Source organism: Oncorhynchus nerka, linkage group LG6 (genome assembly GCF_034236695.1).
Source record: "Oncorhynchus nerka isolate Pitt River linkage group LG6, Oner_Uvic_2.0, whole genome shotgun sequence".
In the NCBI taxonomy this organism is placed as follows: Eukaryota; Metazoa; Chordata; class Actinopteri; order Salmoniformes; family Salmonidae; genus Oncorhynchus; species Oncorhynchus nerka.
The window spans coordinates 9,422,033-9,449,631 of record NC_088401.1 but is presented as its reverse complement, the minus strand read 5'-3'; the positions used below and the strand labels follow the sequence as shown (position 1 = coordinate 9,449,631).

General features: G+C 42.0%; 1 protein-coding gene across 1 annotated transcript; it reads right to left on the bottom strand.

Moving 5' to 3' along the window:
* Positions 1 to 1,163: 1,163 nt before the first annotated feature.
* On the bottom strand, positions 1,164 to 26,338 carry LOC115127206 (tissue factor-like). Its single transcript, XM_065019251.1, has 6 exons — positions 26,102 to 26,338; positions 8,493 to 8,601; positions 4,822 to 5,015; positions 4,020 to 4,204; positions 3,084 to 3,258; positions 1,164 to 1,640 (listed from the first exon to the last, which is right to left on the bottom strand). The coding sequence occupies exons 1-6, from the start codon at positions 26,172 to 26,174 to the stop codon at positions 1,495 to 1,497; spliced, it is 882 nt and encodes a 293-aa protein (XP_064875323.1). The 5' UTR covers positions 26,175 to 26,338; the 3' UTR covers positions 1,164 to 1,494.
* Between the last annotated feature and the right edge of the window lie 1,261 nt (positions 26,339 to 27,599).

The following is a 27,599-nucleotide window of genomic DNA, read 5'->3' as shown; positions in this document are numbered from 1 at the left end:
TTGACCTAATGGTGGCCCTCTACACGGTAGTTTTATTATTAGATATTTGACCTAATGGTGGCCCTCTACACAGTAGTTTTATTATTAGATATTTGACCTAATGGTGGCCCTCTACACAGTAGTTTTATTATTAGATATTTGACCTAATGGTGGCCATTTTAAAAGCGCAGTTGTTTTTGCAACTTGCCAAGCTGAAGTCTCTATCTATCCATTGATTAAAATGTATGTATCCCCCTGTCTGATACCCAGTTTGTCCCCTAGATGGCAGTAAGAGATCACATGATGTCTCTTGGCCACTTGGAAACCAGTTGCGTCTGGTTTTGGGTACCAAAATGGTTGAACGTATTTTCAAGCCTGACATCTTAAAATGAATGTAGCAATCAGTCCTTTCATGTTATATAGTTTAATTTATTGAAGTAAAACACAGACAGATGAGGAAACTTCAAATGTAAACGAGTGAGCTATCTAAATGGAGCATTCAAGGTCATTTGGAAGTAAAATGCATTGTTTTACAATGACCATCGGGATGTACCCTTTTTCCAAGCATACTACCTGTTTGCAATTTTGGAGACTTGACCTACATTGCATACTCTATGAATTTGACCATAGTGTATTATTTATGGCTTTTACTCTTACGTATTTGCCTAACTGTTTGGTATAAATATATATTAAATCTCCAGACAATACTATTTACTGATCACTCAAACCTCTGAACCAGGGGTCCTCAACTGGCGGCACGCGGGCCGAATTTGGCCTGCGGGTGTTTTCTGAGCAAAATAACAAATAAAACATATTTTTATTTTGTGGACACAATAGACTGTAAAAACACCAGGAAAATCAGCCTCCTAGTGATTTTAATTTGAACAAGTCTTCCTGTTTGGCATAATGGAGACAAACGTGATCTTATACAAATGTAGTGAAGATTTGAACTGACTTCCTGTTTGGGCTTCTTGTGGTCAATTTACAGTCTACAAATGATTTGTAATGATGTTCCAGCCCCCCGACCATCTGCTGAAGAAGAAAATCAGCCCTGCGGCTGAATGTAGTTGTTGATCCCTGCTCTACAACATAAATATATCTTCAAATGAACAAATAGTTCTTCCAGAATGACTACACATAATACATTAGGGATCTTCGTAAAAAAGGATATTTCCTACTAATCATCATTTCCCAGATCATTTATTTTCAGCCGTCTCCCAAAATCAAAATATGTTTTCCAAAAGACGATATCAAGTTAAAAAAATATATATATATAAAACACATTGGTAGTGGTAGTGTTTCTGAAAGCTAATATTCACAGCAGTAGAAGTGTCACTTCCACAAATAAAAAGGAAAATATTTGCAGCGTTTTTGGAAACTAAATCTACACTACAGTTATGTGTCACATATTGACTGTGCGACTTCACGGAAGAATGTTGACCTGCAGCCTCCATTTCAAAGTCCAGTTTAGCTGTACATTGTGTTTCCCAATTGTGTGTCGACGATACATTTTTTTTACGCACTTCTTAGTGGCACTCCTTCTTTCCCACTTGTGTTGGCTTTCCTTGTGCGTTGGCAGCACACCACTGTGACTAGGATAGCCACTACTATGATCGTAATGACGAGGAGGAGGAACCCAGCGATCACACCGATTCCAAACTCTGGAGAGGAAATGGGATGGTGGACTGTTATTGGGCTGCATGATGATTCACATATACGCACACACGAGCGCACGCACACACACACACGAGCGCACGCACACACACACACGAGCGCACGCACACACACACACAAACGAGCTCACGCACACACACACGAGCGCACACACACACACACACGAGCGCACGCACACACACACACACGAGCGCACGCACACAAACATACACGAGCGCACGCACACACACACACACACGAGCGCACGCACACACGAGCGCACACACACACGAGCGCACACACACACACACACGAGCGCACACACACACACAAGCGCACACACACACACACAGGAATTTTTGCAGTGTTGCACTTAACATGAGTCTAAACATGAGTCAATAATATTTATTTCACCCTTTGCATCCCATACACATCGACCCACTATGACAAATGATAAGCACCTAAAACCCTCACAGTGAGTAATGATAAGCACCGAAAACCCTCTTCTCCTCATCACTCACAGTGAGTAATGATAAGCACCGAAAACCCTCTTCTCCTCATCACTCACAGTGAGTAAATGATAAGCACCTAAAGCCCTCTTCTCCTCATCACTCACAGTGAGTAATGATAAGCACCTAAACCCCTCTCCTCCTCATCACTCACAGTGAGTAAATGATAAGCACCTAAAACCCTCTCCTCCTCATCACTCACAGTGAGTAATGATAAGCACCTAAAACCCTCTCCTCCTCATCACTCACAGTGAGTAATGATAAGCACCGAAAACCCTCTTCTCCTCATCACTCACAGTGAGTAATGATAAGCACCTAAAACCCTCACAGTGAGCAAATGATAAGCACCGAAAACCCTCTTCTCCTCATCACTCACAGTGAGTAAATGATAAGCACCTAAAACCCTCTCCTCCTCATCACTCACAGTGAGTAAATGATAAGCACCTAAAACCCTCTTCTCCTCATCACTCACAGTGAGTAATTCTATATTTGTAATACCAGGTCTTGGCATTAGCTAAGTGTTCAATATTCTCAGTGTTCTACTGAGGAGGAGGAACCCAGCGATCACACCGATTCCAATGTTCCAATATGAATATCAACTCCCTTCATTATAATGTCCAACATGAATTATGGAGTTATATATTAAAACAGGGACAGATTTCCTTAATGAATGCAGTAACATGACACTTAACAGATACACAGCCGCCCACGGTACAGTGACAGCACAGGAGGTTGGTGGAACCTTAATTGGGGAGGACGGGCTCGTCCAATGACAGGAGCGGTTTAAGTGGAACGGTATCATTCCATTTGCTCCGTTCCAGACATTATTATGAGCCGTCCTCCCCTCGCCAGCCACCTGTGAGTGACAGCATCCGTTATATTATTAGCATGTGATCCCTGTGGGACTTGAACCGATAACCTTGGCATTGCTAGTATCCTTACCTTCAAAGAAGGACTTATTGGCACCCGGTGAACACTGTGTTTGACTGAGCTCTCCCAGCTGTTTGTCTGTGCTGCGGGAGGGGATGTAGGCCTGGACGTTGAAGCAGTAGCTCACCCCAGGATCTATATCCCTCCTGTCTAGCTCTATCTCACTGCTGGCAGACATCTTGGTTTTCTAGAGGGACGATTACAAAAAGAAGGGCTTGTAATTATGTCTTCTTCTGTAGTTCAATTTCTATTACGTGTTCAATACTGTTGTAACGTCATTAAAATAGTGTTTATTAATGACACACATGGTAGAGATTTCCCATGCAATATAATCAGAAGTTTCACGCTGGCCAAACTCATATCATCCACTGCAGTTTATTTAATTATATTCCTTGACTTGCTCCTCCTACACCATTGAGAAATGTCCTCTATCTCACTGGGTTCAGCCCCAGGCCCTAGAGTACTCTGAGGAACTGTACATTTTACTCTAGCCGTAGGCCCTAGAGTACTCTAGCCCCAGGCCCTAGAGTACTCTAGCCCCAGGCCCTAGAGTACTCTGAGGAACTGTAAATATTACTCTAGTGTAGGCCCTAGAGTACTCTAGCCCCAGGCCCTAGAGTACTCTAGCCCCAGGCCCTAGAGTACTCCGAGGAACTGTAAATATTACTCTAGTGTAGGCCCTAGAGTACTCTAGCCCCAGGCCCTAGAGTACTCTAGCCCCGGGCCCTAGAGTACTCTGAGGAACTGTAAATATTACTCTAGTGTAGGCCCTAGAGTACTCTAGCCCCAGGCCCTAGAGTACTCTAGCCCCGGGCCCTAGAGTACTCTGAGGAACTGTAAATATTACTCTAGTGTAGGCCCTAGAGTACTCTAGCCCCAGGTCCTAGAGTACTCTGAGGAACTGTAAATATTACTCTAGTGTAGGTCTGTCCTCCCTTTTGAGCTTACCTTGCCCGTGCTCGTTGCTTTCCCAAAGGTGACTTTGTACTGCAGCTCATCCGCGAAGACATCCCGCATGGTCTTTAGTTTGTTCTGCTCGTTGAACAGGGCTATGGGAGGGTCTTCCACATACAGGGTGATCTTCCTCTTATCTTTGCTCACCTCAATCTTGAACTCAGGTCTGCCTATAAGAGCTGGAAGGGAAATACCACGAGACGTTGACATGCTTCCTTGTCACACCTGGCGCCCACTTGGTGACGCTGGCATGCTGTTGAACTATCCCAGTGATTTATAGAAGAACCCTCTTTTCCCAGTGATTTATAGAAGAACCCTCTTTTCCCAGTGATTTATAGAAGAACCCTCTTTTCCCAGTGATTTATAGAAGAACCCTCTTTTCCCAGTGATTTATAGAAGAACCCTCTTTTCCCAGTGATTTATAGAAGAACCCTCTTTTCCCAGTGATTTATAGAAGAACCCTCTTTTCCCAATGATTTATAGAAGAACCCTCTTTTCCCAGTGATTTATAGAAGAACCCTCTTTTCCCAGTGATTTATAGAAGAACCCTCTTTTCCCAGTGATTTATAGAAGAACCCTCTTTTCCCAGTGATTTATAGAAGAACCCTCTTTTCCCAGTGATTTATAGAAGAACCCTCTTTTCCCAGTGATTTATAGAAGAACCCTCTTTTCCCAGTGATTTATAGAAGAACCCTCTTTTCCCAGTGATTTTAAAGAATAATCAACATTTTGACACTGGCATGTGGATGTCACCATATGACAGGAGTCAGGTGGTTGTTACAGCGGGAGTACCTACTGTCTTGGTAAGGGGTGAACCCTTCCGAACTGGTGTGGGGGAACTCTGTGAGGTCAGAGTTCACTCTGTGTAGGGGTTCTGAGAAGACGTCAGCTGAGTATGTGGCCTTCAGGTCAGTCAGAACGTTGGACAGGTCACACTCAGTCTCCATGGTCCGAATACATTGTTGGTTCCACTCTCTTATCTGACCAACACTTAAATAGATAGAATGGTAGGGTTATCGTTATCTTCACACACGTTTGTTTTGTTGCATTAGGTCATTCATCGGGTCTGAATTAACATCTCAAATCAAATCAGGTTGTATTTGTCACATGCTTCGTAGACAACAGGTGTAAACTAACAGTTAAATGCTTGGTTGAACACTAAGAAAAGTACAAAATTGCAATCTTTGAACTTGAGTTATAATCTTGAACTCATTGCACCACGTCACACACATTGTACTTCAATTAAACAGAGGCTAGTATTCCTTCTCCCTCCTACTGCCCTCCAACACATCGACCTGACTCTTCAAGGTCAGAGACGACTGAGTCTCCAACACATCGACCTGACTCTTCAAGGTCAGAGACGACTGAGTCTCCAACACTTTGACCTGACTCTTCAAGGTCAGAGACGACTGAGTCTCCAACACATCGACCTGACTCTTCAAGGTCAGAGACTGAGTCTCCAACACATCGACCTGAGTCTCCAACACATCGACCTGACTCTTCAAGATCAGAGACTGAGTCTCCAACACATCGACCTGACTCTTCAAGGTCAGAGACTGAGTCTCCAACACATCGAACTGACTCTTCAGAGACTGAGTCTCCAACACATCGACCTGACTCTTCAAGGTCAGAGACGACTGAGTCTCCAACACATCGACCTGACTCTTCACAGACTGAGTCTCCAACACATCGACCTGACTCTTCAGAGACTGAGTCTCCAACACATCGACCTGACTCTTCAGAGACTGAGTCTCCAACACATCGACCTGACCCTTCAAGATCAGAGACTGAGTCTCCAACACATCGACCTGACCCTTCAAGATCAGAGACTGAGTCTCCAACACATCGACCTGACTCTTCAAGATCAGAGACTGAGTCTCCAACACATCGACCTGACTCTTCAAGATCAGAGACTGAGTCTCCAACACATCGACCTGACTCTTCAAGATCAGAGACTGAGTCTCCAACACATCGACCTGACTCTTCAAGGTCAGAGACTGAGTCTCCAACACATCGAACTGACTCTTCAGAGACTGAGTCTCCAACACATCGACCTGACTCTTCAAGGTCAGAGACGACTGAGTCTCCAACACATCGACCTGACTCTTCACAGACTGAGTCTCCAACACATCGACCTGACTCTTCAGAGACTGAGTCTCCAACACATCGACCTGACTCTTCAGAGACTGAGTCTCCAACACATCGACCTGACCCTTCAAGATCAGAGACTGAGTCTCCAACACATCGACCTGACCCTTCAAGATCAGAGACTGAGTCTCCAACACATCGACCTGACCCTTCAGAGACTGAGTCTCCAACACATCGACCTGACCCTTCAGAGACTGAGTCTCCAACACATCGACCTGACCCTTCAAGATCAGAGACTGAGTCTCCAACACATCGACCTGACTCTTCAAGATCAGAGACTGAGTCTCCAACACATCGACCTGACCCTTCAGAGACTGAGTCTCCAACACATCGACCTGACCCTTCAGAGACTGAGTCTCCAACACATCGACCTGACTCTTCAAGGTCAGAGACTAAGTCTCCAACACATCGACCTGACTCTTCAAGGTCAGAGACTGAGTCTCCAACACATCGACCTGACTCTTCAAGGTCAGAGACTGAGTCTCCAACACATCGACCTGACTCTTCAAGATCAGAGACTGAGTCTCCAACACATCGACCTGACTCTTCAAGGTCAGAGACTGAGTCTCCAACACATCGACCTGACTCTTCAAGATCAGAGACTGAGTCTCCAACACATCGACCTGACTCTTCAAGGTCAGAGACTGAGTCTCCAACACATCGACCTGACTCTTCAAGGTCAGAGACTGAGTCTCCAACACATCGACCTGACTCTTCAAGGTCAGAGACTGAGTCTCCAACACATCGACCTGACTCTTCAAGATCAGAGACTGAGTCTCCAACACATCGACCTGACCCTTCAGAGACTGAGTCTCCAACACATCGACCTGACCCTTCAGAGACTGAGTCTCCAACACATCGACCTGACCCTTCAGAGACTGAGTCTCCAACACATCGACCTGACCCTTCAGAGACTGAGTCTCCAACACATCGACCTGACTCTTCACAGACTGAGTCTCCAACACATCGACCTGACCCTTCACAGACTGAGTCTCCAACACATCGACCTGACCCTTCAGAGACTGAGTCTCCAACACATCGACCTGACTCTTCAGAGACTGAGTCTCCAACACATCGACCTGACTCTTCAAGATCAGAGACTGAGTCTCCAACACATCGACCTGACTCTTCAAGATCAGAGACTGAGTCTCCAACACATCGACCTGACTCTTCAAGATCAGAGACTGAGTCTCCAACACATCGACCTGACCCTTCAGAGACTGAGTCTCCAACACATCGACCTGACCCTTCAGAGACTGAGTCTCCAACACATCGACCTGACTCTTCACAGACTGAGTCTCCAACACATCGACCTGACCCTTCAGAGACTGAGTCTCCAACACATCGACCTGACCCTTCACAGACTGAGTCTCCAACACATCGACCTGACCCTTCAGAGACTGAGTCTCCAACCTGACCCCTTCAGAGACTGAGTCTCCAACACATCGACCTGACCCTTCAGAGACTGAGTCTCCAACACATCGACCTGACTCTTCAGAGACTGAGTCTCCAACACATCGACCTGACCCTTCAAGGTCAGAGACTGAGTCTCCAACACATCGACCTGACCTTTCAGAGACTGAGTCTCCAACACATCGACCTGACTCTTCAGAGACTGAGTCTCCAACACATCGACCTGACTCTTCAAGGTCAGAGACTGAGTCTCCAACACATCGACCTGACTCTTCAGAGACTGAGTCTCCAACACATCGACCTGACTCTTCAGAGACTGAGTCTCCAACACATCGACCTGACTCTTCAAGATCAGAGACTGAGTCTCCAACACATCGACCTGACTCTTCAGAGACTGAGTCTCCAACACATCGACCTGACTCTTCAAGATCAGAGACTGAGTCTCCAACACATCGACCTGACCCTTCAGAGACTGAGTCTCCAACACATCGACCTGACTCTTCAAGGTCAGAGACGACTGAGTCTCCAACACATCGACTTGACCCTTCAGAGACTGAGTCTCCAACACATCGACCTGACTCTTCAAGGTCAGAGACGACTGAGTCTCCAACACATCGACCTGACCTTTCAGAGACTGAGTCTGGGAAGAATAGATTAGTGCAGGCCTCCCATGGTCATGGGATTATAGGCACCATCTTTTTTATGTTTCATGGAGACATTTCATTTCTTGAATAATAGTAGGAAGTAATAAAAGCATTTGCCTCCTGATATGTAGGAAACTGGAGCTTTTTCAATGTTTAGTTAATAATAATTGAAGTGGCAGTTAAATACACTATTTTTTGGAATTGTTCGGTCTTCCTATAAGTTCACAACACTGTAATATCAGCATGTAAATGATTTACTTACGCAGAATATTCAACAGTGTATGAATAGTTGAAAGGTTTAGGATCCCACATAAGCAGTGTTTTGAAGTTGATAGACCACCAGGAAACGTTCTGTGCCTTGGGATAGTTACCTACATGAAGGATAAGATCAGTTACCTACATGAAGGATAAGATCAGTTACCTACATGAAGGATAAGATCAGTTACCTACATGAAGGATAAGATCAGTTACCTACATGAAGGATAAGATCAGTTACCTACATGAAGGACAAGATCAGTTACCTACATGAAGGATAAGATCAGTTACCTACATGAAGGATAAGATCAGTTACCTACATGAAGGACAAGATCAGTTACCTACATGAAGGATAAGATCAGTTACCTACATGAAGGACAAGATCAGTTACCTACATGAAGGACACGATCAGTTACCTACATGAAGGACAAGATCAGTTACCTACATGAATAACAATATCAGTTACCTACATGAAGGATAAGATCAGTTACCTACATGATTAACAAGATCAGTTACCTACATGAATGATAAGATCAGTTACCTACATGAAGGACAAGATCAGTTACCTACATGAAGGACAAGATCAGTTACCTACATGAAGGACAAGATCAGTTACCTACATTAATAACAAGATCAGTTACCTACATGAAGGATAAGATCAGTTACCTACATGAAGGATAAGATCAGTTACCTACATGAAGGATAAGATCAGTTACCTACATGAAGGATAAGATCAGTTACCTACATGAAGGACAAGATCAGTTACCTACATGAAGGATAAGATCAGTTACCTACATGAAGGATAAGATCAGTTACCTACATGAAGGACAAGATCAGTTACCTACATGATTAACAAGATCAGTTACCTACATGAAGGATAAGATCAGTTACCAACATGAAGGATAAGATCAGTTACCTACATGAATAACAAGATCAGTTACCTACATGAATAACAAGATCAGTTACCAACATGAAGAACAAGATCAGTTACCTACATGAAGGACAAGATCAGTTACCTACATGATTAACAAGATCAGTTACCTACATGAAGGATAAGATCAGTTACCTACATGAAGGATAAGATCAGTTACCAACATGAAGGACAAGATCAGTTACCTACATGAAGGATAAGATCAGTTACCTACATGAAGAACAAGATCAGTTACCTACATGAAGGATAAGATCAGTTACCTACATGAAGAACAAGATCAGTTACCAACATGAAGAACAAGATCAGTTACCTACATGAAGGACAAGATCAGATACCAACATGAAGAACAAGATCAGTTACCTACATGATTAACAAGATCAGTTACCTACATGAAGGATAAGATCAGTTACCTACATGAAGGACAAGATCAGTTACCAACATGAAGAACAAGATCAGTTACCTACATGAAGGACAAGATCAGTTACCTACATGATTAACAAGATCAGTTACCTACATGAAGGACAAGATCAGTTACCTACATGATTAACAAGATCAGTTACCTACATGAAGAATAAGATCAGTTACCTACATGAAGAACAAGATCAGTTACCTACATGAAGGATAAGATCAGTTACCTACATGATTAACAAGATCAGTTACCTACATGAAGGATAAGATCAGTTACCTACATGAAGGACAAGATCAGTTACCTACATGATTAACAAGATCAGTTACCTACATGAAGGATAAGATCAGTTACCTACATGAAGAACAAGATCAGTTACCTACATGAAGAACAAGATCAGTTACCTACATGAAGGACAAGATCAGTTACCAACATGAAGAACAAGATCAGTTACCTACATGATTAACAAGATCAGTTACCTACATGATTAACAAGATCAGTAACCTACATGAAGGACAAGATCAGTTACCTACATGAAGGACAAGATCAGTTACCAACATGAAGAACAAGATCAGTTACCTACATGATTAACAAGATCAGTTACCTACATGATTAACAAGATCAGTAACCTACATGAAGGACAAGATCAGTTACCTACATGAAGGAACAAGATCAGTTACAAGATCAGTTACCTACATGAAGGATAAGATCAGTTACCTACATGAAGAACAAGATCAGTTACCTACATGAAGGATAAGATCAGTTACCTACATGAAGGACAAGATCAGTTACCTACATGATTAACAAGATCAGTTACCTACATGAAGGACAAGATCAGTTACCTACATGATTAACAAGATCAGTTACCTACATGAAGGACAAGATCAGTTACCTACATGAAGGATAAGATCAGTTACCTACATTAATAACAAGATCAGTTACCTACATGAAGGATAAGATCAGTTACCTACATGAAGGACAAGATCAGTTACCAACATGAAGGACAAGATCAGTTACCTACATGAAGGATAAGATCAGTTACCTACATGAAGAACAAGATCAGTTACCTACATGAAGGATAAGATCAGTTACCTACATGAAGAACAAGATCAGTTACCAACATGAAGAACAAGATCAGTTACCTACATGAAGGACAAGATCAGTTACCAACATGAAGAACAAGATCAGTTACCTACATGATTAACAAGATCAGTTACCTACATGAAGGATAAGATCAGTTACCTACATGAAGGATAAGATCAGTTACCTACATGAAGGACAAGATCAGTTACCAACATGAAGAACAAGATCAGTTACCTACATGAAGGACAAGATCAGTTACCTACATGATTAACAAGATCAGTTACCTACATGAAGGACAAGATCAGTTACCTACATGATTAACAAGATCAGTTACCTACATGAAGAATAAGATCAGTTACCTACATGATTAACAAGATCAGTTACCTACATGAAGGATAAGATCAGTTACCTACATGAAGGACAAGATCAGTTACCTACATGATTAACAAGATCAGTTACCTACATGAAGGATAAGATCAGTTACCTACATGAAGAACAAGATCAGTTACCTACATGAAGAACAAGATCAGTTACCTACATGAAGGACAAGATCAGTTACCAACATGAAGAACAAGATCAGTTACCTACATGATTAACAAGATCAGTTACCTACATGATTAACAAGATCAGTAACCTACATGAAGGACAAGATCAGTTACCTACATGAAGGATAAGATCAGTTACCTACATGAAGGATAAGATCAGTTACCAACATGAAGAACAAGATCAGTTACCTACATGAAGAACAAGATCAGTTACCTACATGAAGAACAAGATCAGTTACCTACATGAAGGAAAAGATCAGTTACCTACATGAGTAACAAGATCAGTTACCTACATGAAGGATAAGATCAGTTACCTACATGAAGAACAAGATCAGTTACCTACATGAAGGATAAGATCAGTTACCTACATGAAGGACAAGATCAGTTACCCATGATTAACAAGATCAGTTACCTACATGAAGGACAAGATCAGTTACCTACATAACAAGATCAGTTACCTACATGAAGGATAAGATCAGTTACCTACATACAGTTACCAACATGAAGAACAAGATCAGTTTCCTACATGAAGGACAAGATCAGTTACCTACATTAATAACAAGATCAGTTACCTACATGAAGGATAAGATCAGTTACCTACATGAAGGACAAGATCAGTTACCTACATGAAGGACAAGATCAGTTACCTACATGAAGGACAAGATCAGTTACCTACATGAAGGACAAGATCAGTTACCTACATGAAGAACAAGATCAGTTACCTACATGAAGGATAAGATCAGTTACCTACATGATTAACAAGATCAGTTACCTACATGAAGGATAAGATCAGTTACCTACATGAAGGATAAGATCAGTTACCTACATGAAGGACAAGATCAGTTACTACATGAAGGATAAGATGTTACCTACATGAATAACAAGATCAGTTACCTACATGAATAACAAGATCAGTTACCTACATGAAGAACAAGATCAGTTACCTACATGAAGGACAAGATCAGTTACCTACATTACCTACATGATTAACAAGATCAGTTACCTACATGAAGGATAAGATCAGTTACCTACATGAAGGACAAGATCAGTTACCTACATGAAGAACAAGATCAGTTACCTACATGAAGGACAAGATCAGTTACCTACATGAAGAACAAGATCAGTTACCTACATGAAGGATAAGATCAGTTACCTACATGAAGGACAAGATCTACATGATGAAGATCAGTTAAGAACAAGATCAGTTAACATGAAGATCAAACAAGATCAGTTACCTACATGAAGGAACAAGATCAGTTACCTACATGAAGGACAAGATCAGTTACCTACATGAAACAAGATCAGTTACCTACATGAAGGACAAGATCAGTTACCTACATGATTAACAAGATCAGTTACCTACATGAAGAACAAGATCAGTTACCTACATGAAGGACAAGATGAAGAACAAGATCAGTTCCTACATGAAGAACAAGATCAGTTACCTCAGTTACCTACATGAAGAATAAGATCAGTTACCTACATGAAGGATAAGATCAGTTACCTACATACAAGATCAGTTACCAACATGAATTAACAAGATCAGTTACCTACATGAAGGACAAGATCAGTTACCTACATGATTAACAAGATCAGTTACCTACATGAAGAATAAGATCAGTTACCTACATGAAGAACAAGATCAGTTACCTACATGAAGGATAAGATCAGTTACCTACATGATTAACAAGATCAGTTACCTACATGAAGGATAAGATCAGTTACCTACATGAAGGACAAGATCAGTTACCTACATGATTAACAAGATGAATGAAACAAGATCAGTTACCTACATGAAGAACAAGATCAGTTACCTACATGAAGAACAAGATCAGTTACCTACATGAAGAACAAGATCAGTTACCAACATGAAGAACAAGATCAGTTACCTACATGATTAACAAGATCAGTTACCTACATGATTAACAAGATCAGTAACCTACATGAAGGACAAGATCAGTTACCTACATGAAGGACAAGATCAGTTACCAACATGAAGAACAAGATCAGTTACCTACATGATTAACAAGATCAGTTACCTACATGATTAACAAGATCAGTAACCTACATGAAGGACAAGATCAGTTACCTACATGAAGGAAAAGATCAGTTACCTACATGAGTAACAAGATCAGTTACCTACATGAAGGATAAGATCAGTTACCTACATGAAGAACAAGATCAGTTACCTACATGAAGGATAAGATCAGTTACCTACATGAAGGACAAGATCAGTTACCTACATGATTAACAAGATCAGTTACCTACATGAAGGACAAGATCAGAATGATTAACAAGATCAGTTACCTACATGAAGGATAAGATCAGTTACCTACATGAAGGACAAGATCAGTTACCAACATGAAGAACAAGATCAGTTACCTACATGAAGGACAAGATCAGTTACCTACATGATTAACAAGATCAGTTACCTACATGAAGGACAAGATCAGTTACCTACATGATTAACAAGATCAGTTACCTACATGAAGAATAAATCAGTTACCTACATGATTAACAAGATCAGTTACCTACATGAAGGATAAGATCAGTTACCTACATGAAGGACAAGATCAGTTACCTACATGATTAACAAGATCAGTTACCTACATGAAGGATAAGATCAGTTACCTACATGAAGAACAAGATCAGTTACCTACATGAAGAACAAGATCAGTTACCTACATGAAGGACAAGATCAGTTACCAACATGAAGAACAAGATCAGTTACCTACATGATTAACAAGATCAGTTAATGATTAACAAGATCAGTAAGTACATGAAGGACAAGATCAGTTACCTACATGAAGGATAAGATCAGTTACCTACATGAAGGATAAGATCAGTTACCAACATGAAGAACAAGATCAGTTACCTACATGAAGAACAAGATCAGTTACCTACATGAAGAACAAGATCAGTTACCTACATGAAGGAAAAGATCAGTTACCTACATGATTAACAAGATCAGTTACCTACATGAAGGATAAGATCAGTTACCTACATGAAGAACAAGATCAGTTACCTACATGAAGGATAAGATCAGTTACCTACATGAAGGACAAGATCAGTTACCTACATGATTAACAAGATCAGTTACCTACATGAAGGACAAGGTTACAAGATTAACAAGATCAGTTACCTACATGAAGAATAAGATCAGTTACCTACATGAAGAACAAGATCAGTTACCTACATGAAGGATAAGATCAGTTACCTACATGATTAACAAGATCAGTTACCTACATGAAGGATAAGATCAGTTACCTACATGAAGGACAAGATCAGTTACCTACATGATTAACAAGATCAGTTACCTACATGAAGGATAAGATCAGTTACCTACATGAAGAACAAGATCAGTTACCTACATGAAGAACAAGATCAGTTACCTACATGAAGGACAAGATCAGTTACCAACATGAAGAACAAGATCAGTTACCTACATGATTAACAAGATCAGTTACCTACATGATTAACAAGATCAGTAACCTACATGAAGGACAAGATCAGTTACCTACATGAAGGACAAGATCAGTTACCAACATGAAGAACAAGATCAGTTACCTACATGATTAACAAGATCAGTTACCTACATGATTAACAAGATCAGTAACCTACATGAAGGACAAGATCAGTTACCTACATGAAGGAAAAGATCAGTTACCTACATGAGTAACAAGATCAGTTACCTACATGAAGGATAAGATCAGTTACCTACATGAAGAACAAGATCAGTTACCTACATGAAGGATAAGATCAGTTACCTACATGAAGGACAAGATCAGTTACCTACATGATTAACAAGATCAGTTACCTACATGAAGGACAAGATCAGTTACCTACATGATTAACAAGATCAGTTACCTACATGAAGGATAAGATCAGTTACCTACATGAAGGACAAGATCAGTTACCAACATGAAGAACAAGATCAGTTACCTACATGAAGGACAAGATCAGTTACCTACATGATTAACAAGATCAGTTACCTACATGAAGGACAAGATCAGTTACCTACATGATTAACAAGATCAGTTACCTACATGAAGAATAAATCAGTTACCTACATGATTAACAAGATCAGTTACCTACATGAAGGATAAGATCAGTTACCTACATGAAGGACAAGATCAGTTACCTACATGATTAACAAGATCAGTTACCTACATGAAGGATAAGATCAGTTACCTACATGAAGAACAAGATCAGTTACCTACATGAAGAACAAGATCAGTTACCTACATGAAGGACAAGATCAGTTACCAACATGAAGAACAAGATCAGTTACCTACATGATTAACAAGATCAGTTACCTACATGATTAACAAGATCAGTAACCTACATGAAGGACAAGATCAGTTACCTACATGAAGGATAAGATCAGTTACCTACATGAAGGATAAGATCAGTTACCAACATGAAGAACAAGATCAGTTACCTACATGAAGAACAAGATCAGTTACCTACATGAAGAACAAGATCAGTTACCTACATGAAGGAAAAGATCAGTTACCTACATGAGTAACAAGATCAGTTACCTACATGAAGGATAAGATCAGTTACCTACATGAAGAACAAGATCAGTTACCTACATGAAGGATAAGATCAGTTACCTACATGAAGGACAAGATCAGTTACCTACATGATTAACAAGATCAGTTACCTACATGAAGGACAAGATCAGTTACCTACATGAAGGATAAGATCAGTTACCTACATTAATAACAAGATCAGTTACCTACATGAAGGATAAGATCAGTTACCTACATGAAGGACAAGATCAGTTACCAACATGAAGAACAAGATCAGTTACCTACATGATTAACAAGATCAGTTACCTACATGATTAACAAGATCAGTAACCTACATGAAGGACAAGATCAGTTACCTACATGAAGGAAAAGATCAGTTACCTACATGAGTAACAAGATCAGTTACCTACATGAAGGATAAGATCAGTTACCTACATGAAGAACAAGATCAGTTACCTACATGAAGGATAAGATCAGTTACCTACATGAAGGACAAGATCAGTTACCTACATGATTAACAAGATCAGTTACCTACATGAAGGACAAGATCAGTTACCTACATGATTAACAAGATCAGTTACCTACATGAAGGATAAGATCAGTTACCTACATGAAGGACAAGATCAGTTACCAACATGAAGAACAAGATCAGTTACCTACATGAAGGACAAGATCAGTTACCTACATGATTAACAAGATCAGTTACCTACATGAAGGACAAGATCAGTTACCTACATGATTAACAAGATCAGTTACCTACATGAAGAATAAATCAGTTACCTACATGATTAACAAGATCAGTTACCTACATGAAGGATAAGATCAGTTACCTACATGAAGGACAAGATCAGTTACCTACATGATTAACAAGATCAGTTACCTACATGAAGGATAAGATCAGTTACCTACATGAAGAACAAGATCAGTTACCTACATGAAGAACAAGATCAGTTACCTACATGAAGGACAAGATCAGTTACCAACATGAAGAACAAGATCAGTTACCTACATGATTAACAAGATCAGTTACCTACATGATTAACAAGATCAGTAACCTACATGAAGGACAAGATCAGTTACCTACATGAAGGATAAGATCAGTTACCTACATGAAGGATAAGATCAGTTACCAACATGAAGAACAAGATCAGTTACCTACATGAAGAACAAGATCAGTTACCTACATGAAGAACAAGATCAGTTACCTACATGAAGGAAAAGATCAGTTACCTACATGAGTAACAAGATCAGTTACCTACATGAAGGATAAGATCAGTTACCTACATGAAGAACAAGATCAGTTACCTACATGAAGGATAAGATCAGTTACCTACATGAAGGACAAGATCAGTTACCTACATGATTAACAAGATCAGTTACCTACATGAAGGACAAGATCAGTTACCTACATGAAGGATAAGATCAGTTACCTACATTAATAACAAGATCAGTTACCTACATGAAGGATAAGATCAGTTACCTACATGAAGGACAAGATCAGTTACCAACATGAAGAACAAGATCAGTTTCCTACATGAAGGACAAGATCAGTTACCTACATTAATAACAAGATCAGTTACCTACATGAAGGATAAGATCAGTTACCTACATGAAGGACAAGATCAGTTACCTACATGAAGGACAAGATCAGTTACCTACATGAAGGACAAGATCAGTTACCTACATTAATAACAAGATCAGTTACCTACATGAAGGATAAGATCAGTTACCTACATGAAGGATAAGATCAGTTACCTACATGAAGGATAAGATCAGTTACCTACATGAAGGATAAGATCAGTTACCTACATGAAGGATAAGATCAGTTACCTACATGAAGGACAATATCAGTTACCTACATGAAGGACAAGATCAGTTACCTACATGAAGGACAAGATCAGTTACCTACATGATTAACAAGATCAGTTACCTACATGAAGGATAAGATCAGTTACCAACATGAAGGATAAGATCAGTTACCTACATGAATAACAAGATCAGTTACCTACATGATTAACAAGATCAGTTACCTACATGAATAACAAGGTCAGTTACCTACATGATTAACCAGATCAGTTACCTACATGAAGGACAAGATCAGTTACCTACATGAATAACAAGCTCAGTTACCTACATGAAGGACAAGATCAGTTACCTACATGATTAACAAGATCAGTTACCTACATGAAGGATAAGATCAGTTACCTACATGAAGAACAAGATCAGGTACCTACATGAAGGACAAGATCAGTTACCAACATGAAGAACAAGATCAGTTACCAACATGAAGGACAAGATCAGTTACCTACATGATTAACAAGATCAGTTACCTACATGATTAACAAGATCAATAACCTACATGAAGGACAAGATCAGTTACCTACATGAAGGATAAGATCAGTTACCTACATGAAGGATAAGATCAGTTACCAACATGAAGAACAAGATCAGTTACCTACATGAAGGACAAGATCAGTTACCTACATTAATAACAAGATCAGTTACCTACATGATTAACAAGATCAGTTACCTACATGATTAACAAGATCAGTTACCTACATGAAGGATAAGATCAGTTACCTACATGAAGGACAAGATCAGTTACCTACATGAAGGACAATATCAGTTACCTACATGAAGGACAATATCAGTTACCTACATGAAGAACAAGATCAGTTACCTACATGAAGAACAAGATCAGTTACCTACATGAAGGAAAAGATCAGTTACCTACATGATTAACAAGATCAGTTACCTACATGAAGGATAAGATCAGTTACCTACATGAAGAACAAGATCAGTTACCTACATGAAGGATAAGATCAGTTACCTACATGAAGGACAAGATCAGTTACCTACATGATTAACAAGATCAGTTACCTACATGAAGGACAAGATCAGTTACCTACATGATTAACAAGATCAGTTACCTACATGAAGGACAAGATCAGTTACCAACATGAAGAACAAGATCAGTTACCTACATGAAGGATAAGATCAGTTACCTACATGAAGGAAAAGATCAGTTACCTACATGAAGGACAAGATCAGTTACCAACATGAAGAACAAGATCAGTTACCTACATGATTAACAAGATCAGTTACCTACATGATTAACAAGATCAGTTACCTACATGAAGGACAAGATCAGTTACCTACATGAAGAACAAGATCAGTTACCTACATGAAGGACAAGATCAGTTACCTAGATGAAGGATAAGATCAGTTACCTACATGAAGGATAAGATCAGTTACCTACATGAAGGAAAAGATCAGTTACCTACATGAAGGACAAGATCAGTTACCTAGATGAAGGATAAGATCAGTTACCTACATGAAGGATAAGATCAGTTACCTACATGAAGGACAAGATCAGTTACCAACATGAAGAACAAGATCAGTTACCAACATGAAGAACAAGATCAGTTACCTACATGATTAACAAGATCAGTTACCTACATGAAGGACAAGATCAGTTACCTACATGAAGGACAAGATCAGTTACCTACATGAAGGATAAGATCAGTTACCTACACGAAGGACAAGATCAGTGTCACGCCCTGGTCGAAGTATTTTGTGTTTTTCTTTATGTTTTGGTCAAGCCAGGGTGTGACATGGGTTTTTGTATGTGGTGTGTAGCTTAGTGGGATTGTAGCTTAGTGGGGTGTTCTGGGAGAGTCTATGGCTGTCTGAAGTGGTTCTCAATCAGAGGCAGGTGTTTACCGTTGTCTCTGATTGGGAACCATATTTAGGCAGCCATATTCTTTGGTTGTATTGTGGGTGATTGTCCTGAGTGTCTTGATGTCCGTGTTAGATGTTAGTTGACACATGTATAGGCTGTTTTTGGTTTTCGTTTATTGTTTTGTAGTGTTGTTTAGATTCGTGTTACGTTTGTTTATTAAAACATGAATCGCAATCGACACGCTGCGTTTTGGTCCGACTCTCCTTCACCATTATATCCTTCCTGTTTGGCCCTGTCCGGGGGTTTCCTCGGATGGGGCCACAGTGTCTCCTGACCCCTCCTGTCTCAGCCTCCAGTATTTATGCTGCATTAGTTTATGTGTCGGGGGGCTAGGGTCAGTTTGTTATATCTGGAGTACTTCTCCTGTCCTATTCGGTGTCCTGTGTGAATCTAAGTGTGCGTTCTCTAATTCTCTCCTTCTCTCTTTCTTTCTCTCTCGGAGGACCTGAGCCCTAGGACCATGTCCCAGGACTACCTGACATGATGACTCCTTGCTGTCCCCAGTCCACCTGGCCATGCTGCTGCTCCAGTTTCAACTGTTCTGCCTTACTATTATTCAACCATGCTGGTCATTTATGAACATTTGAACATCTTGGCCACGTTCTGTTATAATCTCCACCCGGCACAGCCAGAAGAGGACTGGCCACCCCACATATGCTCTCTTAATTCTCTCTTTCTTTTCTCTCTCTCGGAGGACCTGAGCCCTAGGACCGTGCCCCAGGACTACCTGACATGATGACTCCTTGCTGTCCCCAGTCCACCTGACTGTGCTGCTGCTCCAGTTTCAACTGTTCTGCCTTATTATTATTCGACCATGCTGGTCATTTATGAACATTTGAACATCTTGGTCATGTTCTGTTATAATCTCTACCCGGCACAGCCAGAAGGGGACTGGCCACCCCACATAGCCTGGTTCCTCTCTAGGTTTCTTCCTAGGTTTTGGCCTTTCTAGGGAGTTTTTCCTAGCCACCGTGCTTTTACACCTGCATTGTTTGCTGTTTGGGGTTTTAGGCTGGGTTTCTGTACAGCACTTTGAGATATCAGCTGATGTACGAAGGGCTATATAAATAAATTTGATTTGATTTGATTTGATTTGATTAGAAAGCCGTTACAGAATCACCCACCACAGGACCAAGCAGCGTGTCAACAGGCAGGAGCCACAGGAGAAGCAGCAAAGGCAGCAACAGCGGCGCAATGAGGATTGGACATGGGACGAGATATTGGATGGCAAGGGTTGCTACACATGGGAGGAGATCCTGGCGGGAAGGGATCGCCTTCCATGGGAACAGGTGGAGGCAGCCGGAGAGAGGAGCCGGCGATATGAGGGAACACGGTTGGCAAGGAAGCCTGAGAATCAGCCCCAAAAATTTCTTGGGGGGGGCTCACAGGGAGTATGGCTACGCTAGGTAGGAGACCTACGCTAACTTCCTGTGGTTACCGGGGGGCTAGAGAGACCGGGCAGGCACCTTGTTATGCAGTGGTGCGCACGGTGTCCCCAGTGCGGGTACATAGCCCGGTGCGGTATATTCCAGCTCCTCGTATCGGCCGGGCTAGAGTGGGCATCGAGCCAGGTAAGGTTGGGCAGGCTCGGTGCTCAAGAGCTCCAGTGCGCCTGCACGGTCCGGTCTATCCAGTACCACCTCCACACCCCAGCCCTCCGGTAGCAGCTCCCCGCACCAGGCTTCCTGTGCGTGTCCTCGGTTCATTACCACCAGTGCCAGCACCACGAATCAAGCCTACAGTGTGTCCCACCTGTCCAGCGCTGCCGGAGCCTCCCACCTGTCCGGCGCCGCTGCCGGAGCGTCCCGCCTGTCCGGCGCCGCTGCCGGAGCGTCCCGCCTGTCCGGCGCCGCTGCGGAGCCTCCCGCCTGTCCGGCGCCGCTGCGGAGCGTCCCGCCTGTCCGGCGCCGCTGCCGGAGCGTCCCGCCTGTCCGGCGCCGCTGCCGGAGCGTCCCGCCTGTCCGGCGCCGCTGCCGGAGCTTCCCGCCTGTCCGGCGCTGTCAGAGCTACCGCCCCTCATGCCAGAGGCGCCAGAGCCCCTCATTCCAGAGGCACCAGTACTCCTCTGTTCAGCGCAGCCAGAGCTGTCAGCCTGCATGAAGCATCCAGAGCTGTCAGTCTGCCCAGCGCCGCCAGTGCTACCAGTCTGCCCAGCGCCGCCAGTCTGCCCAGCGCCGCCAGTGCCCCCAGTCTGCCCAGCGCCGCCAGTCTGCCCAGCGCCGCCAGTCGGCCAGGATCTGCCAGTAGTGCCAGTCGGCCAGGATCTGCCAGTCGGCCAGGATCTGCCAGTCGGCCAGGATCCGCCAGTCTGCCAGAAGTGCCAGTCAGCCAGGATCCGCCAGTCAGCCAGGATCCGCCAGTCAGCCAGGATCCGCCAGTCAGCCAGGATCCGCCAGTCAGCCAGGATCCGCCAGTCAGCCAGGATCCGCCAGTCAGCCAGGATCTGCCAGACCGGCTAGTCAGCCAGGATCTGCCAGTCAGCCAGGATCTGCCAGATCCGCTAGTCAGCCAGGATCCGCCAGTCAGCCAGGATCTGCCAGATCCGCTTGTCAGCCAGGATACGTCAGTCTGCCAGATCCGCCAGTCAGCCAGGATCCGCCAGTCAGCCAGGATCCGCCAGTCAGCCAGGATCCGCCAGTCAGCCAGGATCCGCCAGTCAGCCAGGATCCGCCAGAACCGCTAGTCAGCCAGGATCCGCCAGTCAGCCAGGATCTGCCAGAACCGCTAGTCAGCCAGGATCCGCCAGTCAGCCAGGATCTGCCAGTCAGCCAGGATCTGCCGGAACCACCAGCCAGCCAGGATCTGGTAGATCCATCAACCTGCCTGAGCTTCCTCTCACTCCTGAGCTTCCTCTCACTCCTGAGCTTCCTCTCACTCCTGAGCTTCCTCTCACTCCTGAGCTTCCTCTCACTCTCAAGCTTTCTCTCACTCTCGAGCTTTCTCTCACTCCCGAGCTTCCCCTCAGTCCCGAGCTGCCTCCGTCCCGAGCTGTCCTTCAGTCCCGATCTGCTCCTCAGTCCAGTGGGGTTCTGGGTGAGGACTACTAGGCCATGGTCGGCGGCGAGGGTGGACTATCCAGGGACGCGAGGAAGAGGGACTAAGACAGTGTTTGAGTGGGGTCCGCGTCCCGCACCGGAGCCGCCACCATGGACAGACGCCCACCCGGACCATCCCTGTTGTTTTGAGGTGCGTTCGGGAGTCCGCACCTTGGGGGGGGGGTTCTGTCACACCCTGGTCAAAGTATTTTGTGTTTTTCTTTATGTTTTGGTCAGGCCAGGGTGTGACATGGGTTTTTGTATGTGGTGTGTAGCTTAGTGGGATTGTAGCTTAGTGGGGTGTTCTGGGAGAGTCTATGGCTGTCTGAAGTGGTTCTCAATCAGAGGCAGGTGTTTACCGTTGTCTCTGATTGGGAACCATATTTAGGCAGCCATATTCTTTGGTTGTATTGTGGGTGATTGTCCTGAGTGTCTTGATGTCCGTGTTAGATGTTAGTTGACACATGTATAGGCTGTTTTCGGTTTTCGTTTCGTTTATTGTTTTGTAGTGTTTAGATTCGTGTTACGTTTGTTTATTAAAACATGAATCGCAATCGACACGCTGCGTTTTGGTCCGACTCTCCTTCACCATTAGAAAGCCGTTACAATCAGTTACCTACATGAAGGACAAGATCAGTTACCTACATGAAGGACAAGATCAGTAACCTACATGAAGGACAAGATCAGTTACCTACATGAAGGATAAGATCAGTTACCTACATGAAGGATAAGATCAGTTACCAACATGAAGGACAAGATCAGTTACCAACATGAAGGATAAGATCAGTTACCTACACGAATAACAAGATCAGTTACCTACATGAAGGACAAGATCAGTTACCAACATGAAGGATAAGATCAGTTACCAACATGAAGGATAAGATCAGTTACCTACATGAAGGACAAGATCAGTTACCAACATGAAGGATAAGATCAGTTACCTACATGAAGCACAAAGTCAGTTACCTACACGAATAACAAGATCAGTTACCTACATGAAGGACAAGATCAGTTACCTACATGAAGGACAAGATCAGTTACCTACATGTGATGTTAGACAATGACAATGATTGAAAGTGAAATAATTAGGACAGTGTGCCTTTGCATAAGAGCATCACATGGGACATTCCCTGTACTAAGCCTGATCCAAGAAGTTGCCAACAAAAAGTGAGGACATTGTGGCCTTTAAATGCAGTATGTGATTTATCCATATAGACTTGTGTGTTGTTTAGCAACAAAACCAACAGGTGTGCAAAACAGACGGGATTGCCTTAGGTTGTTGACAACATGTAAACCATATTTAGTCTCCTATGTTTATTGAAAACAGAAATACATTTTCACAATGAGCACTTGTTGTCTCTCAAATACATTGTTACAGTTGTTGGTTAGTCAGCGAGCAATTTTTTTTTGACATATTAGCATAGAAATGACATCAGTCAATACGCCTCAAAACAAGACATAGTATCAAGAACAACAAGATAAAACTATCTAAAACGAGACACCTGATTCTCCACAGGACAGCGTCTTGTCATTGACCCGTTTACATGCACACCAATATCCCGTTATTATTCAGGATACGTAAGTATTCAGTTTCGCATGTCATGTGTGTTGTGTGATGACTCTGTCCGATTGTCAAACAAATTACTTCAAAAAGTAGGCTACCTGAGCATTTCAAACCTCCGTAATAATTCCATAATAATCTTTCTTTTTTTTGCTGATACTCTGTACTGGACATTGTAGCCTAAAGTTACTTGACCCTAATTTAGACACGTTTCTTCTTATAATTTCCGACATTTGTTAGGCCTTATTATAATTTCCGACATTTGTTAGGCCTTATTATAATTTCCTACATTTTGTCAGGCCTTATTATAATTTCCTACATTTGTTAGGCCTTATTATAATTTACGACATTTGTTAGGCCAATGTTTGTCAACTATAGTTTGATACATGCAGCTTCTCTTCTGTCATAACTTGTTGCCCCCAGAATATTAAATAAAGTAGTTCACACCAGAATAATGTCTTACATTGATAGAATGAATGAATGCATTAGTAATCTATTTAACACCGCTAAAGTTGTCTGTTTCATTTAGGGACCGGGGAGAATGCATTAGTAATCTATTTAACACCGATAAAGTTGTCTGTTTCATTTAGGGACCGGGGAGAATGCATTAGTAATCTATTTAACACCAATAAAGTTGTCTGTTTCATTTAGGGATCGGGGGGAATGCATTAGTAATCTATTTAACACCGCTAAAGTTGTCTGTTTCATTTAGGGACCGGGGGGAATGCATTAGTAATCTATTTAACACTGCTAAAGTTGTCTGTTTCATTTAGGGACCGGGGGGAATGCATTAGTAATCTATTTAACACCGATAAAGTTGTCTGTTTCATTTAGGGATCGGGGGGAATGCATTAGTAATCTATTTAACACCGCTAAAGTTGTCTGTTTCATTTAGGGACCGGGGGGAATGCATTAGTAATCTATTTAACACTGCTAAAGTTGTCTGTTTCATTTAGGGACCGGGGGGAATGCATTAGTAATCTATTTAACACCGCTAAAGTTGTCTGTTTCATTTAGGGACCGGGGAGAAAAATATGCAAGAACTCCAAAACAGTGGTAAAATTGGTCCTGTGCAAAATGTCCAAATGTCATCAGTTTGACCGGTTTTAAGGAAATAAAAGCTGAGAAAACGATGAAACACGTTTCTGATAAGACTTCAGTTCATCTTGAGTGCATATTTGATGTGGTTAAAATACTGTCTTCTTGCATAACAGTGTTAAAGATAACACGTTACACTCACATTCGTATTTCCTCAAGAGATGCTGAAAGAAAGAAATCATAAGTTGCTCTGGAAAAGAGCGTTTGCTAAATGACTAATATGTAAACAAACAAAAATATTTGTCCGCTGCTGTTCACGAGACAAAATTAAACTTTATTGTACCATTTAATATTATAGGCCTACAGTCATTGTCCAGATTTCAGTAACTATTCCATGTAACCCATATGAAATTAAATTAGGAATTGTCTTTATTTATGGTACAGGGATACTCGTGAGCGGGATATTAAAAGTTAATGTAAACAGTTTACCCCGAATAAAATCTTAAGCGGGGTATGAGCTACTATCCCGGATACTGTGCGCATGTAAACATGCTCATTGTTCCTAACTATCTGAACATCCAGAATCACAACGACACGTGGACTTCTGCCCCATTGAAGCGCGTGCATGGTTTTCGTGATGTTGTCAGCTAAACCCGTCTGGACTATTTGTCTAGTGTACAGCTTTTAGGATTGTAGAGGCTAGTTTTATATTTTAATTGCACGTGGAGTTTTTGACTCACCTGAAACACAGTTTGTAAAAAATAGCACAGTACACAATCTCATACAAAACGTTTTCCTTTCCATTTTCAACATATTATATTCCAACAGGTCCGTGTGAAAACCGCAATCCAGTGGAGGTAGAAGTGAAAAGTGACTCGGGTCTCTGGGCGCCACTGAAACGAGTCGGCAGCGATACACCTCTGATTGAAACCGCTCCCTTGTCTTGGCCAGCTACTGTCTGTCAGTGTTTAAACGCGCTGTCTAAAAAAGAAAAAGACGCGTTGTGGTTTATTGCCCGGTGGGATGGGCTTCTGATACTAGTGTATGCAACTTGCTTAACTTGTTTGTGATGACTTCCGTCCTTGACTATTCTTAAATAAGTATATACAACACACTGTCAGTGTTAGAATCTTAATATCACATACAGAACTGGATTTTATAACCATTTTTTGAATGGTTTCCCCCGTCGCCTCTTCTTCTCCCGACAGTTGAAAGTGCAGTGACCCTAGCGGATAATCACCCAGATAATTGGCCCATACCGAAACTAATTTCACACATATAACAACAGATGAGATAAATTAGGTAACGTATGATGGGGAGAAAGGAAGTGAATGGTTGAGTTGATGAGTGAGGGGAAGCGAAGGATGCATAATTATGTAATCATTGTGAATGAAGAACAGGGCCGGCCATTCTATTGTGTTGATCGCTTCTAGTTCCACTGAACAAAAATATAAATGCAACATGCAACAATTTCAAAAATATTACTGAGTTATAGTTCATATAATGAAATCAGTCCATTTAAATACATGATTTAAGGCCTAATCAATGGATTTCACATGACTGGGAATACAGATATGCATCTGTTGGTCACAGATACAGGGTCAGTTAATACCATACTATATACAGGGTCAGTTAATACTATACTATATACAGGGTCAGTTAATACCACACTATATACAGGGTCAGTTAATACCATACTATATACAGGGTCAGCTAATACCATACTATATACAGGGTCAGTTAAATACCATACTATATACAGGGTCAGTTCAGAGGAAGTGATGTTGCCTACCCTCACCACCTGTGGTCGGCACGTCAGGAAGTCCAGGATCCAGATGCAGAGCGAGGTGTTCAGACCCAGAGTCCTAAACTCGGGACTTCCTTAATATTAGCTGTTATTTACAAATAGACACAGACCTCCACCACTTGTCTTACCGGAGACAGCTGTTCTATCTTCCCGATGGACTAAAAACCCACCATCTGTATGTTATCCATGTCGTCGTTCAGCCACGGCTCGGTGAAACATAAGATATTACAGTTTTTAATGTCCCGTTGGTAGAATAGTCTTGATCGGACCTCATCCAGTTTATTATCCAATGATTGCGAGTTGGCTAATAGGACTGATGGTAGAGGCAGGTTACCCACTCGCTGTCGGATCCACGTTGGCTAATAGGACGGATGGTAGAGGCAGGTTACCCACTCCCCGTCGGATCCACGTTGGCTAATAGGACGGATGGT

Coding starts and splice junctions, on each gene's coding strand:
- LOC115127206 (XM_065019251.1), bottom strand. CDS start 26,174: ATGTTGAAAATGGAAAGGAAAACGTTTTGTATGAGATTGTGTACTGTG. Junction 5,016..8,492: donor TACACTGTTGAATATTCTGC/GTAAGTAAATCA, acceptor TATCTATTTAAG/TGTTGGTCAGATAAGAGAGT. Junction 1,641..3,083: donor CAATAAGTCCTTCTTTGAAG/GTAAGGATACTA, acceptor TTTCCTCTCCAG/AGTTTGGAATCGGTGTGATC.